Source organism: Vulpes lagopus, chromosome 10 (assembly GCF_018345385.1).
Source record: "Vulpes lagopus strain Blue_001 chromosome 10, ASM1834538v1, whole genome shotgun sequence".
Lineage (NCBI taxonomy): Eukaryota > Metazoa > Chordata > Mammalia > Carnivora > Canidae > Vulpes > Vulpes lagopus.
The window spans coordinates 9,166,321-9,185,021 of NC_054833.1; the positions used below are offsets into that span (position 1 = coordinate 9,166,321).

Consider the following 18,701-nt stretch of genomic DNA (forward strand, 5'->3'; position numbering starts at 1 on the left):
GAGCCTACTTCTCCTTCTGTGTCTCTGCCTCTCTCTGTGTTTCTCATGAATAAATAAGTAAAATCTTAAAAAAACAAACATCAATTTAAGAAGCAGTATGGTCAAATCTCAGCTAGCACCCTCACGGAAATGAGATGTTACACAGTCAAGTTTTCAAAAGAGTACAACTGGGTATCTTTTGGTTCACTTAGTACCAAAGCTTAACGATCATGAATTAAAAATTCCAAATTGCAATAATGAGTTCTCGCATTTTCAAACAAAACATACTGAAAAAAATTTCAACCCACTATCCCCCAAAAAGGAGAAAAGAAATCCCAGCATACAGAAACTCTTTTTATCTAGAAAGGACCTTATGTAGGGACTATTCACATGGAGCCTAGAATAAGTTTTCTTAAAAGCAAGCTCCTTGGGGATCTCTGGGTGGCTCAGCAGTTTAGCGCCTGCCTTTGGCCCAGGGTGTGATCCTGGAGTCCCAGGGATCGAGTCCCATGTTGGGCTCCCTTCCCTGCATGGCACCTGCTTCTCCCTCTGCCTGTGTCTCTGCCTCTCTCTCTGTGTCTGTCATGAATAAATAAATAAAATCTTAAAAAAAAAAAAAAAAGCAGGCTCCTCTGGAAAACTGAGAATTAAACATTTAAATAATTAAACATCGGGATCCCTGGGTGGTGCAGCGGTTTGGCGCCTGCCTTTGGCCCAGGGCGCGATCCTGGAGACCCGGGATCGAATCCCACGTCAGGCTCCCGGTGCATGGAGCCTGCTTCTCCCTCTGCCTGTATCTCTGCCTCTCTCTCTCTCTGTGACTATCATAAATAAATAAAAATTTAAAAAAATAAATAAATAAATAAATAAATAAATAAATAATTAAACATCAGCTATTTTCTGCAAAGTAAGATCTGTGTGTGTCCATGCACACAAGCCTCTGAAGGTCCTTGAAGTTCTGCTCCACAGAGCACAACAGTGGAGAGTACAAATCAGCCCAAAAGCAACGCTCCCAGGACTCTTCCTTCATGTGTGTGTTAGATTTTTACCATAAGCTCTACACCCATCGTGGGGCCTGACCTCATGACCCCGAGAGTGTGTCACTCTCTACCGTCTGAGCCAGCCGGGTGGCCCCTCGCAGGCGCCTCTTATTGCAGACTTCCAGCCGCACAGGTGGCTGCTGCTGCTGCTGCTGCTGCTCACCCGGCTGGGGTGACAAGAAGACTCCGAAGGAACATTCAGAAGGCCATTGTCCCATACCTCCTAAAGGAACATCTTGGAGCTGAGTCTTATCCTTTCTCCACTCAGAGACAACATCCAAGAGAGCATTAAAATGAAAGTCCATGCGCTTGTCAATGGTGGGGTCAGTTATTCTTCCACCTTCCTGAATTAAGTCACATCTCTCTCCAAATTTATGCATGCTGATGCCAAGCTTCAAAATAATAAGAATAAGAAGGTGAAAATTTTCCCGGGAAAAAATACTTACAGGTTCTAAGCTGAAATTAGACAGAGCTCTTATGGAGAAAATGGTCTAGTATCTCTCGAAGATAAAGCTAAATACGCTCCCTGGGCACTGGCAGCAGAGGAAGGCAGTGAGAAAGGAGCATGAGACCTTATTTTAGGAGAAGGTGAGGTGACAGCAACAGCGCCCATGCCATGCACTCTCCAGCTTCTCGGGCAGTATTTATTAATGTGTCGGATGCTACGGCTGTGCACTGCCTCTCCTTGCTCTGACGTTCCCGCCCCGTTGTGGACTGTCACGTAAATGAACACACAACCACACAAACACTCATGGAAGGTGATGCTGAATTTACCGTCAATAAATATTTCAGAAAAAAACCTTGGGCCTACCAGGTCTTCAAGAAACTATAGAGGGAACAAAAAAAAAAAAACAACAAAAAAACAAAAAAAACTATGGAGGGTTGCTTGAAAAAAGACAGGATATGCCCAGTTAAGATTGACTCAGATAAGCAATGAGTAGTTTGGCTTTTGGTGTTTGTTTTTTTAATACTATAAGCATGTTCCAAATATTGCACCCAAAACATCCCATGTAATATTTGGGACATACTTATCCAAAAAAAAACTACTTGTTGTTTGTCCAAAAGTCAAAGTTAGCTGGGCATCCTGCCCAGCTATTTATTTGCTCCATCTGGCAACCCTAAAATGATGAGCTAATCAAGTGGCCTGCAAATAACACACAAATATAATTAAAGATCTTAGGAAACAAATCTTTTATGTACTCTAAGTTCCACCTTCTCAGAAAGGAAGAACAGTATTTTTGACTTTTCAGAGGGGATGAGGCGGCTAGAAATCATTTGGGTGTTGTTTTGTATCATCTAAAAGCATTATTCATACTACACACAAGCAAACTGAGACAATGTTTTCTTCTGATTATCTACAACACAAATCTTAAAGAAACCCACTTGTTCACACATTAGGGCTACTGGGTTGTTGATACAGCCATTGACAATCTGGGCTCCTCTTCCCACTGTGACGCCTTTAAAGGATTTATCATCCCATACTCGGCCTCCAATTCTGTCTTTGGCTTCCAGGACAGTTACCTAAAAAGACAGGTAATCAGGGAAGCTAAATAGGATAGAATAACCATATGAAATGCAGTACTATAAATGCAGAATGGCATGCAGTTAACTAAGTTCCATAGTTGGTTAATTATTCTATCACTTGAGAAAAAACGCAGGGGGAACAGAAGCCAAAGTAGATGTTAAACCATCCGGCTTTCAGCAAGGAGTCAGTGAATGGTCTGCTGGAGAAATCCCTCAAACTGTCTCCTCTCCAATCCCATAATGGTAAGATCTGATGAACCAGCACACTGAGTGGACTCTGAAAGCTTTCACTTAATACTATTCCACAAATTGAAAAGCACTATAAGAAACCAGATTAATGAGGTGATTTTATCCTATAAAGCATCTCTGTATGCAGCAAAATGCCTTTAGCATTGCAAATAGGCCTTAACTTCCCTAAGATAGGACTACTGCCAAAAATAAAATCCTATTTTATCAATCATACTATCCAAGTATGACCTCGTGGCCTTGGCCTAAGCAGGCTGGCCCCACATCCCCAAATTTCGGATGGCATAAGGAGCTGCTGGCAGCGGACAGCCCTGGGACTAGGAGCGTGACACTTTCCTGGGTTGCAGTGCCCAGGGAAAAGGTGAATCCAACTCAGCACAGGGCCAGTCATTTCATTTCTGGATCCAAACAGCACCCCTTCAACCTACTTAAGGAGCTTCCCCAAGTTAACCATCTTGGTCCCTCAGGGGACTCTTTTTCCTCACTGAGGAAAGGATGGGTGGTCTCTGGGGTCTCTCTCACCACCTGGCGAGAGAAAGCGGAGGACAGGAAGGATCCTCTGAGTATTCTCATTCCTCATTTTCTCTGACAAGGAAGGCTACCACCAGAGGTTCAAACCTTCTACACCCTCTTTCTCTGACTTCATTCGGAATAACACAGACCCAGCCATTTCTACTTTTAAGAGAAAGGCAGGATATTAAAGACAGCCCCCTAGACTTTGGATATTAATAACGTCTCCCATAACATCATCCTTGAGTTTTCCAAACAATAACAAACAAGAGATCTTGGCCCTAATATCTAATGCATGAATAAATAGATGCTCAATTAAAACTCGTCCTAGTGGGCCTCCTGGGAGGCTCAGTCAGTTAAGTGTCTGCCTCCGGTTCAGGTCATGATCTCAGGGTCCTGGGATCAAGCCCCATATCAGCTCCCTGCTTAGCAGGGCGCCTGCTTCTCCCTCCTTGTGCTTTCTCTCACTCTGTCAAATAAATAAAACCTTTAAAAAAAATACCCAAAAAACAAAACCACGCCCTAGCTTAATACCATTCAGAAAAATACTTTGGAATGCAAACACACTTCCTAGAAATCCACCTTGGGTTCTTCTGTTTTGTTAGCAATTTGATGTAGCCCAAGACTTATGTCTTCCATTCAAGTGAGGGAAACTTCTCTTAGACATAGCTACTGAAACTTTTTTCATCTCTGGAATTCCTCCAGCAGAGACGACATTGTGAAAAAAAGAAGTTGTCATTTCTTTCAGCCAGAGAAAAATAAAAAGGCTAATTCAGTTCTACCAAACCGATTTCACATTTGGTTTAACTGAAAACCAAAGTCCTTGAAAAAATAAATCTTTAAAAAGGAGACATGTGTCAGACCTAGGAAGTCACAGAAATCGAGAGGATGGTTAATTTGAATGAATCTAATGGAAATCAGATTCTGAAATGTACAATTTTTCTTTTTTGCAAGTCTCTATTTTGGGTAATTTTGAACACCTGGGATAAGGCCACATGCTAGCTAAAAATCATCCTATCGTGGAGAAGCAGGCTACTTCAAGTATGCACAGCCTTACTTAAAAGTCATGGAATTCTGTCGGAACCGTGGATTAACTCAGTCTTGCTTCCAAAAGCAAAGACTGGCTTCCAGAGTAAGACTCAAAGTATGCCTTTGAGAGGCACCTGGCTGGCTCAGTCAGTAGACCATGCAACTGTTGAGGTTGGGGTGGTGGGTTCAAGCTCACACTAGGCACAGAGCTTACTCAAAAAAAAAAAAAAAAGTAGCCCTTTGATTTACATTAAAAATATTGACTGTATGTTTCAAAAACTTTTATACATGAAACGGTGAATTTCCAAGTTGCTGTTTATAGTCTCAAACTATTACAAAAACAAGGACATTTTCCCAATGTCCCCTCTATTGTGTCATAACACCCTGTGAAGAATTTCTGCTTTAGGATCTGCACAGAATCTCTTCTGATTTACTCATCAGGAGTCTAAAACCCTGTCTAAAGCTACTGGGAACCGCTATTCCCCCTACTTTTCTTTTATGAGACCAATTTCAAACTTTTTATCTTTTCTAGGATTGGTTAGAAAGATTCTAAAGACATAAAGATACAGTGTATTTCACATTCTCCACTAAAATCAGAAACTGGTTTCTAAATCTTAGAAAATGTGGACCAAAAGCACGGTTAACCATCTGTTATCAACTTCATGTCTCCCAAATCTTACCTTAATTCCAAAGTTATGCAGTTGCCTAGCAGCTGCTAATCCTGCTGGACCAGCCCCGATAATGATGACTGATTTCTTAAAAAAAAAAAAAATTTTTTTGAAAAAAAAAGATCCAATTAGAGAAATGAAAGCAATATATTGTTTTAGTTGTTCTAAGAAGATACTAACTACCAAGCCAAGTTAGTTCATCTACATTTCTGTGATGTTCATAGAAAGTTAATTTCCTAAAGAGTACGATTGTACTAAGTCATCCCCTCTTCCTCTCCACAGTCTAGGCAATCAGTTTCTGATATTCTCTTCCCCAGAGAAGCACATATTCTACAAAAGTCTTGCTTTAAACTTGTGTGGTGATAATGTGACTGTTAGAGGAGTATTATTAACCAGCATTCACTAGCATTATTATCCGCACACTAGCATTTATCGTGATGGCGGTGGCGTTACCGCTAGAGCAACAGGCACCTACGTTGTGGTAATCTTTAGGAAGAAGATACTGGTCAGTGCCGACGCTGAGAACTCCCGTGTTGATGAGACCTTTCCTCGTCATAAAATAAAGTATCCTCTCCACCTCCTGAACGCACCGGATGCGTACGAGACCCCGGACAATGATGTGAGGGATACATTTCTGAGGGGTAAGAGCTTCCTATGTTTGGAGACAAAACCAAACTGTTAAAACAAACAAATACACGTGCATCTTGGCTCCTCGAAAAGTTAAATAGAATTACTCTGTAACTCGGCAATTCCACTCCTGCGTATAACACCAAAAAAAACCTGAAAACACAGGCTCATGCGAAATTCATAGCAGCACTACTCAAACTGCCAAAAGGCAGGGACTGTCCAAGTGTTCATCAACGGATGAATGGATAAACCAAATGGGGAATATATCCATACATGGCCTATTACTTGGCCATAAAAAGAAATGAGGTACTGATCCATGTTTCAGGAATCCTGAAAACATTAGGCTGTGTGAAGAAGCTCCTTACAAAAGATCACACCCTGTAGGATTCCATTTGTATGAACAACCTGCAACCAGCAAATCTATAAAGACAGGAAGTAGACTAATGGCTGCCAGAGGCTGGGGGAAGGGAGGAATGGGGAGCCACTGCTGAATGGCTGTAGGGTTTCCTCTTAGTGCAACGAAGAGTTCTAGAATGAGATATGGGAATGATTATATAACATTGTCTATTTACTTCATGCCACTGAACTGTATGTTTTACAATGGTAAAAATGGTAAACTTTACACTGTATTTTACCACGACAGAAAAGCAAAAACAAGCAAACAAACAAAAACAAAACAAAAGCCCTCTCAGGGTATTCAGTATTCAAGTCCATCCTCTATCACTAAGACACAGTAAGATCAAAGAGGGGGTTTTGCCTGGCAAAGAAAAAGAAGGGGCAAAAGGAAAATATGGCAGTTTGTATTTTATCACCTAAACTTCTCCTCCCTAAGAATGACAGCTACAGGCAGCGTGGGCTGACCACATCGCAAATATATTCCTGACTCGATAAACCACACAGGAAGGGCCACCGCAGAAGCCCACGCTCCCACTCATACTGGCAGCAGGAAAAGGTGGATTCTCATCTCCAATAGGATGTGGGGAGGCAGATTTAGGAACTCGTTTAAAAAAAAAATGACACTGCCTTTCCCTGCTCACCCCAGAGTTGGCAAGGCCCTGGAACATTTCAAAGAGACAAGATTAGCATAGTCTTGACCCACTGTCATGAAGTTAGAACAGACTCAAGAGTCCTGGAGGCAAGGGGATGTCCCAACCTCTGGCTTGTCCTCCAATAGCCACCAACGCCCAGCTCCAATGGAACCTGACCAAGCACAGGAAGAGGACCATATAGGAGACCCATGAACAACACAGGTTTGAACTGTGTGGGTCCACACACAGGTGGAGATTTTCGATGAGTACAGTGCAGTTCTGTGTGTTTTCCGGGTTGTATGTAGATTTTTGGCTAGGTTTGGGAAGGGGGGAGGTGTCAACGCCACTAACTGCCACATTGTTTAAGGATCAACTATATTCAAGAGATAACACTGCCTTGGGTTGGTGCCGAAGGTAAAAAAACTAGTTTGTGGTCATGAAATTTAAAGTAATTTCAAAATCTTTTGATTTTTTTCACAGCAAATAACATGTGTGTTTTTCCACTAGAATATTAAACATAAATAACAGACAATATTTTACTAAAGTAGATCCAGACTGACAAGGCTGAGGAATTTTTTTTTCTATAACATTCTTTACCAGTATATAAGTCAATCTTCCAAGTCGAACAAAAAGAAATGTGAAGAAAAATGAATCCAGGGCTGTTTCTAAAAAGTGTACCTTTACAACTTATTTCCAGGAAATTCTGACCATGGTTTTATTCAGTTCAGCAAATGTTTATTGAGCACCTACCTCAAGCCCACTAGGGAGGAAATGAACAATTCTGTGTCCAAGCCACTTATATACTTCCTACAAATTGTATTAACAGCCATACACCTAATCAGGCCATCTCACGCTAGGTTCTGATCCAGTGAAATACCAAAGTGTAATGGGATATCTTTCTTTAGTCACGATTACTTTGGCCGTCTTGCCAAATGTCCTGCATTCAGCAGTCACTCAAATAATTACAGAAAAAAATAATAAATCACAAAAAAAAAACTAGGGTCAGGAAAACCTTTGTTTAAAAAAAAAAAAAAAAGAAAAGAAATTAAAAGCTTATATTCCCCTGCATTTGGCCTCACCCCTTTCCAGGTGGGGGCTGCATGAGGCCTCTAACATATACTCAGCCTCAGCTGTTGGAGGGTAATGAGTTCAGAATCCCTGCCCTCAAGAGATTCTAATCCAATTTTGAATGTTTTTTTTTTTTTTCCTCTCTGGATTCATACTGGAACTCTCTGAAACCAAATCTGCACCTTACAGTCACTCACTAGAGACTCAAAAATTCGGATGGCAGATAATCTGAGGCAGTGGTTCGTTCTCCCAGGATGGGGAGGCTCTGCGCCCATTAGGCTAGGATGGAGAGATCTCTGGTTGTCACAACTGGGGGTGATACTGGCAGCTAGTGGGTGGAGGCCAGGGCTGCTGCTGAACATCCCACAGGGCACAGGACAGCCTCCCCACAAAGGAGATCTACCCAATGTCAACAGTGCAAGGGTAGAGAACCCCTCATCTAAAGGCTTCCCCAAAGTGACGGCAGCCCCCCTCTTTCCAGAGCGGCCTTCCATCCGTGGGCCTTAGCTGACTTTGCCTCCACTCACTTTGCAGTTGGTGTACCACAGTGCGAGGATGAGGTTCCTCAAGGCCAGGTACATGGTGGGGTCTCGGGAATACTCGGGGAACTCATAGAGCTCGTCCAGCTCCATCACGTCCGGCCTCACGCACAGGGCTTTGCCACACTCGTTGGGCTGGTAGAAGGGCTGGAAGTACCGGTTCATGCCTGGAACTGACAGTAGACACAGACGCACAAATCCTGTAGCTGCACCCGCCAAGCCCAGGGTCGTGACAGAGCCAGCATACGCCTTGGCGAGGCCTATGGCCTGTCCCACAGAAACATCCCCGCTCCCTCTGGCCAGTCAGACAACATACACATGAAATACATACTTCTCCTTCTTCCTTCATGAATTTAATTTCTATAGTATGGGAAAAATTTTTTTTAAGGTTTTAATTGGGGTTACGCGCCTGTCATAAAATCGACCACCTCGACCGTGTTGAAGCGTCCTGTTCAGCCGGGTGAAGTGGATTCACACTGTTGTGCAACACATCTCTAGACCTTCTATTATCTCATCAGACTGAAACTCTGTGACCGCCAACTCCCCACAGAACTAGATTTTAAAAGTAACCTTTATTGGAATTTTCTGATTAAATATGAGTCAGTTCACAGAGGCACGTAACAGTCACTAACCCCTGATCATCCTTGAGCCATGAGGTGACATTTAAGGGTACAGTCTATACTTAGTTCTGCTTCTATGCGCAGAGACTGTTAATATATCAAGCACCCAATTTTTAAAAGCAAGAAAAACATGCTGTTTCCTAACCTGCATTTTTGAGAACACTGTCCTGTGTCACTAAATGTGACTTCAATAGACAAAGAATATTTTCCTATTATTTAACCACTCCTCTATTCCGGGCCATTTAAGTTTCACCTAATAATTTCACTCTTATAAATAATGCCGTAAAAATCTTTAGACTAACTTTTGGTAATTTACTTTGACTATTTATGATAAATTACTAGAATAAAGGGGTGTCTATTTTAAGGTTTTTGATTCATGGCCAAATTTTCACTGTACCTTTCACTGTACTAACCCTGGGATTTACCACTTTGGCTTTGATTCAGACCACATCCACAGTTTTAGAGGGCCCAATGTTACTAGTTAAAAATCTTAAAATAGGGTGGTACATTGGCAGCTCCATCGGTTAAGTGTCTGCCTTCAGCTCGGGTCATGATTCCTGGGATCGAGCCCCACACTGGGCTCTCCACTCAGCAGGAAGGGAGTCTGCTTCCCCTTCTTCCTCTGCCTCTCCCCCCTCCAACTTATGCACATGTTCTCTGATAAAATCTTTTTAAAAAATAAATATTTTTTTAAAACCTTGGATTTTTTTTTTAAGATTTTATTCATTCACGAGAGACACAGACACAGAGGCAGAGACACAGGCAGAGGGAGAAGGAGGCTCCTCACAGGGAGCCTGATGTGGGACTCGATCCCAGGACACGGGACCACGACCTGAGCCGAAGGCAGATGCTCAACCACTGAGCCACCCAGGTGCCCCTAAAAAAACTCTTAACAGGCTCTCACCCAGCACAGAGGGGACCGCCTTGGAGTGCTCCAGCTTCCCGGGGCTGGTGTTGCCGGCCACGCGGTGCGTGCTGGCACAGGAGGGGCTCATGCCAACGCAGTCAGGGTAGTAGGCAGAGAGCAGGGGCGCTGCCACGCTGTCTTTCAGCAAAGGAGGGAGGATGAGCATGGAGTACCACCAGTGGTTGGAAACTTCCGACACTCTCTGAAACGAGGCACAGCAAGATGAAGAGGCTTGACAAAGGCAGACATAAGAAATGCACATGCAGGTTCAGCCAAGGATAGATCGTTCACCCAGAGCCCTCCCCTCGGCCTTTTCACACTCAACAATCCCACACCAGAGTTCTGCACACTCAGATTTAGAAACCAAAACAGCCGGAGAGAACATTTCATAGCAGAGTTCTTGCAGATAGACAGCAATAGCCTCCTCCCATGCCCCCTCAAACACCAAGCCCCCACCAACACCAGGAAATTTTTTTGATTTTATTTATTTATTCATGAGAGACACGGGGTGGGGGGAGAAAGAGAGAGAGAGAGGCAGAGACACAGGCAGAGGGAGAAGCAGGCTCCACGCAGGGAGCCCAACGTGGGACTCGATCCTGGGTCTCCAGGATCACACCCTGGGCCTAAGGTGTCGCTAAACCACTGAGCCACCCAGGAATCCTCCAGAACACCAGGAAAATCTTAAGGGTGCATCTGGAACAGCATTACAGTGGCATTACAGGTAACGTCACAACCAGTACAATCCACTACATTGCAAGTCCGGCTTTTGGCTTGACATAGGAAACTTCTTTCTCTTCAGTAATCATTTATTATCCATGCCCCCCAACCCCACCCCCTTTACTTAGGATCTAAAGATAACTTTAGATGAAACTGGGCAGAAAAAAATAGTTCTCCTGAGAAGTAGTCAAGCATTACTCTTTTCTGCTAGAAGCTACTGAACACTTTCAGAGGAAGAAGTACACTACAACAGTTGAAATAAGATGCTAAATGTAGAAATGAACAAAAAAAGCTATTTTTGTTCTTAAGATATGTGATCACATTCCAGAGTTGATTTAACATATGGACTCATTGGATCAAAGCATCCCCATGATGACTAACTATCGCAATAAGAATAAAATTTACTTGGCTTCTAAAGCAACACCGCCGCCAAAGCCTATGTTCGACGGCCTTTTCTAAACATGATCTTGAATGTGTGGTCCAAGAATTCTAAGAATCTGATCTAGGAGAACCCTGAGCTCTGGGACCCTGTGGTGGCAGTTCTGCAGGCTTTAAGCAGATGCCACCTGCCATCAAGCAGGGGTCTGTGACCTTGAGGTCCAGAGGGGGGAATCCGGTTTGCAGATGTGTTCTGCTTCCTCCTCAGCTTTCACAGGGTCCAAGTCTGGGGCGAGCATTTTTTGGTTGATTACAAGCCCCAACACTGCTATAAATTACTACCAGCTGCTTCACGCATTCATCTACCTGCCCAGGCCCTGAAGGCATTTCGGTTTGTTCTCTATTCTCAAGGCTAACCTCGGCCAGCCTGGGCTGTGCCGGAGAACAAGAGAAGCTTCAGCAACTTCTCAGACACACCACGGCTGCCTCTGTGGATCCCTTCCTAGTGTAGCCCCAAGGAGAGAGTAAATGGAGCGTTCAGATCCCAACACTCCAAACGGACCCTGCAGAGGTCAGAATGAAGGTGCCCTAATGAACGCGAACCCACGCTCTTCTGCTTCTGGGGTCTTGCAGCTGTGGGTGAATTGAGTCAGGACCCAAGAGAGGTCCTGCCATTCTGCTACCTGTTCCCAGTCCTCCTTTCCCCAGAAGCCTGTTTGAGGCTCCTCCAACCAGTCTCTGCACTGGCGTATGAGCAGCTCCAGCAGCAACTGATAAACCAGCACGTCCTCCCAGCACACGCACCGTTCCCGGGTTACTCGGCTGTCATTTCATTGGTACACCATCAAGAACCCCATTCTCACTTAAGTACACATACCCCGGAAGAAATTGTACTGGATATTGTCAGTCGATTAGCATATTTAATGAAAGAGCCACTACACGGGGTTTGACAATGCTTCCCCAAAATCCATATCCACCCAGAACCCCAGCACATGACCTTATCGGGAAATGAGGTCCCTACAACAAATACCACACTTAGAGCAGAGTGAGGCCTACACTCAGCATGACTAGTGTCTTTAGAAGAGGAGAAGCAGAGCCACAGAGCCAGGGAGACACACAGGGAGAGAGCCCCGCGACGACAAGGGTGAGCCTGCAGTGATCCGTGGACAAGCAGAGGAATGCCCGGAACTGCTGGCACCACCAGAAGCTGCAGGCGGCGGGACACGCTCCCCAGACCTTCAGGGAGAGAGTGGCCCTGGGAATACCTTCACTTCAGACTCAGCCTCTGAAACTGTGACACAGCACACTTCTGTTGCTTTAAGCCACCCAGTTTATAATAATTTCTTATAGCGGCCCTAGGAAACTCATACAGGCACTCAAAATTTGGACCCTGCTTTAAAAGCGACCCTAGGGGCACCTGGGTAGCTCAGTGGGTTGAGTGTCTGCCTTCAGCTCAGGTTGTGAAGGCAGGGTCCTGGGATCCAGCCCCGCATCTGGCTCCTTGCTCAGCGGGGAGTCTGCGTCTCCCTCTGCCCCTCCCCTACTCCCTATGCTCTCTCAAAATAGAGAAATCTTTAAAAATTTTTAAAAATAAAACATTTAAAACAAAAAAATTAAAGTGACCCAAGAACCTATAGAAATAAAATAAGGGTAAAGTAGGTGATATGGCTATAAACCTACTCTAGACCCTTTCTTAACTGTCCACAAAAATAAATCACTGGCAGATGAAATCCAGGAACACTTCTACACTTTTTAAAGCTCTTATATTCCAAGAATATGGCCTCTGTCCCGGAGCTGATTTGCATTGTTCTGTATGTAAAATGGTCTGAATGTCAGGGGACAGATTCATAAGGTTTTCCAAATGTATTTACAGTTATGTTTTCCTTTGTATCTATGATCTCATTCTGTCTACCCTAAATCTGGAAATTATTTGGGCCACTCTTTCCCATGGGAATGCTTGAGGGTATAATTGATTATTGAAATTATGTGTGTGTGTGGTGGAGGGTGCCTGGGTGGCTCAGTCAGTTAAGCGTCTGACTCTTATTTCGGCTCAGGTCTTGACCTTAGGGCTGTGAGTTCTAGTCTCCATTGGGGTCTGCACTGGGTGTGGAGCCTACTTTTAAAAAAAAAAAGTGTATCTAACACATCGTTTCATGTGACAGAACAGATTTCAAGTAGATTTAATAGGTGTCAATTCACCCTCTGCCTAAACATCAAAGACCCACAGTTTCAGATGTGTGGACAAACTGCAAATTAACACCCCTGTATTACTAAAATGCAAAATAATCCAGAATCTCGGAATTTTAGAAACTCAGAAATGTAAAGCATCATTTTCTTTTTTTTTTTTTTTTTTTAAGATTTTATTTATTTATTCATGAGAGACTCAGAGAGAGAGGCAGAGATACCGGCAGAGGGAGAAGCAGGCTCCATGTAGGGAGCCCGACAAAGGACTCGATCCTGGGGCTCCAGGGTGTGACTGAAGGCGGGAGCTATACCGCTGAGCCACCCAGGGATCCCCTCATTTTCTAAAACAGCCATGGGAGCTGCCATCTGGGTCATGGAATCTACTAGCTCAGGTAGCAAAGTTCCATACGATAAATGAAATGTGAGGAGGCTCGGCCTCTTGGACTTGCTGCTTCCCCTCCCCCGCTTGAGCAGGGACAGGACTGGATGGAGCAGCTACCCTGAGCTCAGAATACACAAGAGCACCCTTGCAGCTGAATCTGGGCCAAGACCATCAAATTACCAGCCTCTTATTCTTTCCTTGGAAGGATTCAAATGCAGATAAAGTCACAAAGCCACCCAGGAGAAACAAGGATAACAAGGCTGATCCTTGTAGTAAAGCAAGCTATCCATTTCGTCTTTTTTAATTCCTTTTGACATGGGGCAATAGAACTTGACTTCTTTCTCCTTAAGGCAGGGGAGGATCACCCATGATACCACTACTGCTAGTATTTTCATCATATAGGCGTCATGTTAGATTAAGAGCCTTTGATCAGCAACCAAATACAGAGAAACTCATAAAACTGTTATTGCCACTGACATATAGTAATTTTATCATCCACAGCACCATGAACCATAGCCTAGGACATGCAAAAATACTCACTAGATCCTCTGGAAGGGAACAATGATCTGAGGTCTCGGGCTGCAAAAGAAAACCAAGTGTTAATTTGGTAACTAGATTTACTTATAAAATGCAGGTGTGTCAATTTGCTTTTAGTAAGATACCCCTTTTCACCTATGTGGCAAAAGCAAAAAGTGAGGTAAAATACTGCAGGAGTGAGGGTGTGGAGGAGACAGCTACTCTCATAAAAATGTCCTGGGTGGAAAGCTAAAGGAACAGAATGATTTTGGAACGAATTTGACAAAATACACAAGATTTAAATGCATGATAATTTGGCACTATCTTGCACAGCTGAAGACATACATACTGTGCAGGGAGTCTGCTTGAAATTTTCTCTCTCCCTCTCCCTCCACTCACGCTCTCTCTAAAATAAATCTTAAAAAAAAAAAAAAGTTCAAAGGAGCACTATTTGTCATAGAAAAAAGCTATACACAGCTCAGAAGTCCACCAAGAGGGGACATCTGAGTGGCTCAGTGGCTGAATGTCTGCCTTTGGGCAGAGGGTGTGATCCCAGAGTTCTGGGATTGAATCCCGCATCAGGTTCCCTGCGAGGAGCCTGCTTCTCCCTCAGCCTGTGTCTCTGCCTCTCTATCTCTCATGAATAAATAAATAAAATCTTTAAAAAAAAGTCCACCAAGAGTAGACTAGTGTTATGTTCAAACAATGGCCCACGACACAGTAATGAGAAAGAACCAACCATAAACTACACACTATGACATAGACACACCTCACCAACATAATGGTGACAAAGAAGCTAGCCCCAGAAGAACACATACTGTGTGATTCCATTTACCAAAAGTTCAGTAAACCAAGATCATGAGTAGGGGAGCAAGGGATGGAGGCTTTTGAGTGAAACGGGGTCCAGGGTGGCTCCTGTGTGGCTGGGAAGAGTTCAATTTCTTTCCTGGGAGCTGGCTAAAGACAGACTCTCAGAAACTTCACTGAGCTATGCATTTTGATTTGTGCATTTTCTGTTTGTATGTTATACTTCAATATAAAAAAGTTACCTAAATAAACTGAAGACTGACATCCCATATGGCCTGGCAAATCTGGCCCCCAGAATATATTCCAGAGAAACTCTTGCACATGCACTAGGAGAGGCATGCAAGAAAGCTCACATGTATCTAACAGCCTGAAACGAGAAACCACCCTCACGTCCACGAACAGAACAGACACACTGTGGTAGGTAGATTTATGCAAGGCAATACTGCACAGCAGGGAAAATTAATGAACTAGAGCTTAAGCATCAACAGTTAGGTGTTTGAAAAACCTCACTGTTGAGTACAAAGAGCAAGCTGCAGAGGAACAGAAACAACAGGACGTAATTTATCACCAATACAGAAATACAGAAAACTTTACATGTTGTTTGGTGTCATAAATATGCATTAACTCTGTAACAAAAAGCAGAGGAATAATAAATGCAAAATTCAGAAGACTTGCAGGGGAGGAAGAGAAGGCTAAGTACTGACGGGCACCCAGGGAGTTACAGGAGCCGGTGATGCTCTGCTTCTGAAAACTGGATGCCAGGTAACTGAGTGCTGGATTTCATTCCTTATTCCTGACATAGCATTGTAAATCCTCTTTTGTGTCTATGTATTAGTTCATATTAAAATGACCATATAGGGGCACCCAGCTGGATCAGTCAGTAGAGCATGCGACTCTTTTTTTTTTTTTTTTTTGAAGATTTTATTTATTTATGAGAGACAAACACACAGAGAGAGGCAGAGACATAGGAGGCAGAGGGAGAAGCAGACTCCATCAGGGAACTCAATGGGGGACTCGATTTCAGGACCCCAGGATCACAACATGAGCCAAAGGCCCAACCACTGAGCTACCTAGGTGCCCCAAGAATGCGACTCTTTTCTTTTTTTTTAAAGATTTATTTATTAAAAAAAAAAAAAAAGATTTATTTATGATAGACACAGAGAGAGAGAGAGAGAGAGAGGCAGAGACACAGGAGGAGGGAGAAGCAGGCTCCATGCCGGGAGCCCGATGCGGGACTCGATCCCGGGACTCCAGGATCCTGCCCTGGGCCAAAGGCAGGCGCTAAACCGCTGAGCCACCCAGGGATCGCCAAGAATGCGACTCTTAATCTCAGGTTGAGAGTTCAAGCCTCACACTGGGCAGGAAGGAAGGAAGGAAGGAAGGAAGGAAGGAGAGAAAGAGAAAAAAAGAAAAGAAAATGACCATTATCTATTTTAACAAAGAAATTTCATTCCCTAGACTTGATCCTACAAGTATACTGAAAATGGCATAGATACAAAGCTCTTCACTATAGCATTATCAATGCCAGTAAACATTTAAAAGTCACCTAAATACCTTTTAGTCAGGCTAAATTCATCAGGATATATCAGTCCAGTGGACTATGTATTATGTGGTCTCTGAGGACAAAGAGATCTTTATATACTGACATGGAAGCATCTTTATATTTTAAACCGACAGGGGCACCTGGGTGGCTCAGTTGATTAAGCATCCAACTCCTGATTTTGGCTCAGGAGGTGATCTCAGGGGTGTGGAATCAAGCCCCATCCCATGTTGGGCTCCAAGCTGGATGTGGAGCCTGCTTGAGACTCCTTCTCTCGCTGTCTGCCGCATCCCTGCCCCTCTCTTTCTCAGTCTCTTAAAAAAAATTAAAAAAAAAAAAAACATAAACTGACAAAAGCAAACCCCCAAAGATCATGTGCAGCCTTATTACCATTCTGTTTTGGGTTTTTTTTTTTTTTGTAAGATTTTTTATTTATTTATTCATGAGAGACACACAGAGGAAGAGAGAGAGAGAGAAAGGCAGAGACACAGGCAGAGGGAGAAGTAGGCTCCATGCAGGGAGCCTGATGTGGGACTTGATCCCGGGTCTCCAGGATCAGGCCCTGGGCTGAGGGTGGTGCTAAACCGCTGAGCCACCTACCATTCTGTTTAATGTTGTTTTACAAATAAAGCTTTCCAGGCTTTGTCCTCGACAGAATACTAAGCTGAAGACCAAAGTGACTCTGGGTCAACAGACACTACTTAGATAAATATTTCACAAGTTCAGGGTATGGATGGCAATCGATTGAGACTGGAGCAGTGGGTCTCAAAGGAGGATCCCTAGAGGGGAGAAGAGGTGCCATAGACAGAAGCTGGAATTCCAAAAGACCGGAAACCCTACAGCTTCAAGATGGGGGCAGGCAGGAGGAGAGAAAGACCGTTAAGGTCTCAAAAACGTAAGGAATCTGACACCTCTGAGCCCTTACTGGGAAGAAAGACTTGCTGTTACAATACATCCAACCATGTGATGAATCACGATAAAGAAACAGGGACAGAAGAAACCATGATACAGAAATTGTGGGGAACAGTAATGCCACATAAACACAGAAGCAAGAGTAAATGGCAGGGGGATTAGGGTGATGGAAAATACATGTTCAAAACACTAATAAGAACTGGGAGTGAGGAGAAGGCAAGGCAGCCTGAAGTGTGATGTAATTTATTTTTTCCTCTTTCGTGGCTGGGTGTCAACTGGTATTTAAGATCAAAACAGGCAATTTAAGAAAGAAGTTAGGGCAATTCCAACCTCCTAATATTCTCATCACATGTCTTCTTAACCGTTCAGGGAGATTTTTAAAAAAATTTTTTTAAGATTTTATTTATTTACTCATGAGACAGAGAGAGGCAGAGATGTAGGCAGAGGGAGAAGCAACTCCCTGCAGGGAGCCTGACGTGAGACTCGATCCCAGGACCCCGGGATCACGACCTGAGCTGAAGGCAGACACTTAACCACCGAGCCACCCAAGTGCCCATCAGAGAGATTTTAGAAACTATTATTCCTTGTGATGGAAAAAATCATTATTCCATGTTTAGCACTTTCTTATTTCACTTTGGCTTCTTTTTCTTATTTTAAGTTTTACTGTGTTAGATGCAACCATGTAACATCAAACCAACACAGGTGTACTATTCCTCACTCTGAAGTGATTTGTCAGCCAGGCCTTCTCCCTGAACACATGTGGGAATATTCTTGAATGAACCTCATCAGACAATGGTTATTTCATGATGTTGACCACATGAATTTGGTGTTTTTTTGGTTTACTTTTTTGCTATCTTTGTTCTTTTCTATATCGCTTCAATGTTTCAATGATGAGCACGTCATTTTTCTTTTTTTTTTTTTTAAGATTTTATTTATTTGTTCATGAGAGACATACACACACAGAGAGGGGGGGGCGGTGCAGAGACACAGGCAGAGGGAGAAGCAGGCTCCACACAGGGAGCCCGACCCAGGACTAGATCCCAGGTCTCCAGGATTACACCCCAGGCTGAAGACCGGGCTAAACCGCTGAGCCACCAGGGCTCCCCATATGTCATTTTTCTAAAAACAAGCTCACTTTAAAGAAAACCTTAGGCTTTTCAAAAGCAGCTTAAGTTGAAGAACATGAAAGAGACAGTGACCACGGGAAGAAAAATCACATAAAGGAGAAAAGGGACACAAATGATCTGAAGAATTAGTAGAAACGAAGTCAAAATTGTACTTTCTGTTATCTCACGTAAAAGAGAAGAGGGATGATGGATAACTCCAAACCCAGTTAAACCATGGCCAGGACAAAATGATTTTCATATAAACTTTGTATGTAAAACACACCTATGTTTAGCCACATAAACATTATTATGCAAGTCATCCAAGATATTTGTTTAATCTTTAAAACAATTATTTGAAATCTTCAGAAAAACAG

General features: G+C 43.4%; 1 protein-coding gene across 2 annotated transcripts in view; it reads right to left on the minus strand.

Moving 5' to 3' along the window:
• Positions 1-18,701, minus strand: part of KDM1B (lysine demethylase 1B) — a 59,954-nt gene that overhangs the window by 16,848 nt on the left and 24,405 nt on the right. For both annotated transcript variants that reach the window (XM_041771906.1, XM_041771905.1), the window contains 7 exons: positions 13,987-14,025; positions 9,783-9,987; positions 8,247-8,431; positions 5,472-5,648; positions 5,009-5,083; positions 2,403-2,540; positions 1,240-1,411 (listed from right to left, as the gene is read on the minus strand). In XM_041771906.1, the coding sequence (XP_041627840.1) occupies positions 1,240-1,411; positions 2,403-2,540; positions 5,009-5,083; positions 5,472-5,648; positions 8,247-8,431; positions 9,783-9,987; positions 13,987-14,025 (991 nt within the window). The remainder of the gene's footprint in view (positions 1-1,239; positions 1,412-2,402; positions 2,541-5,008; positions 5,084-5,471; positions 5,649-8,246; positions 8,432-9,782; positions 9,988-13,986; positions 14,026-18,701) is intronic.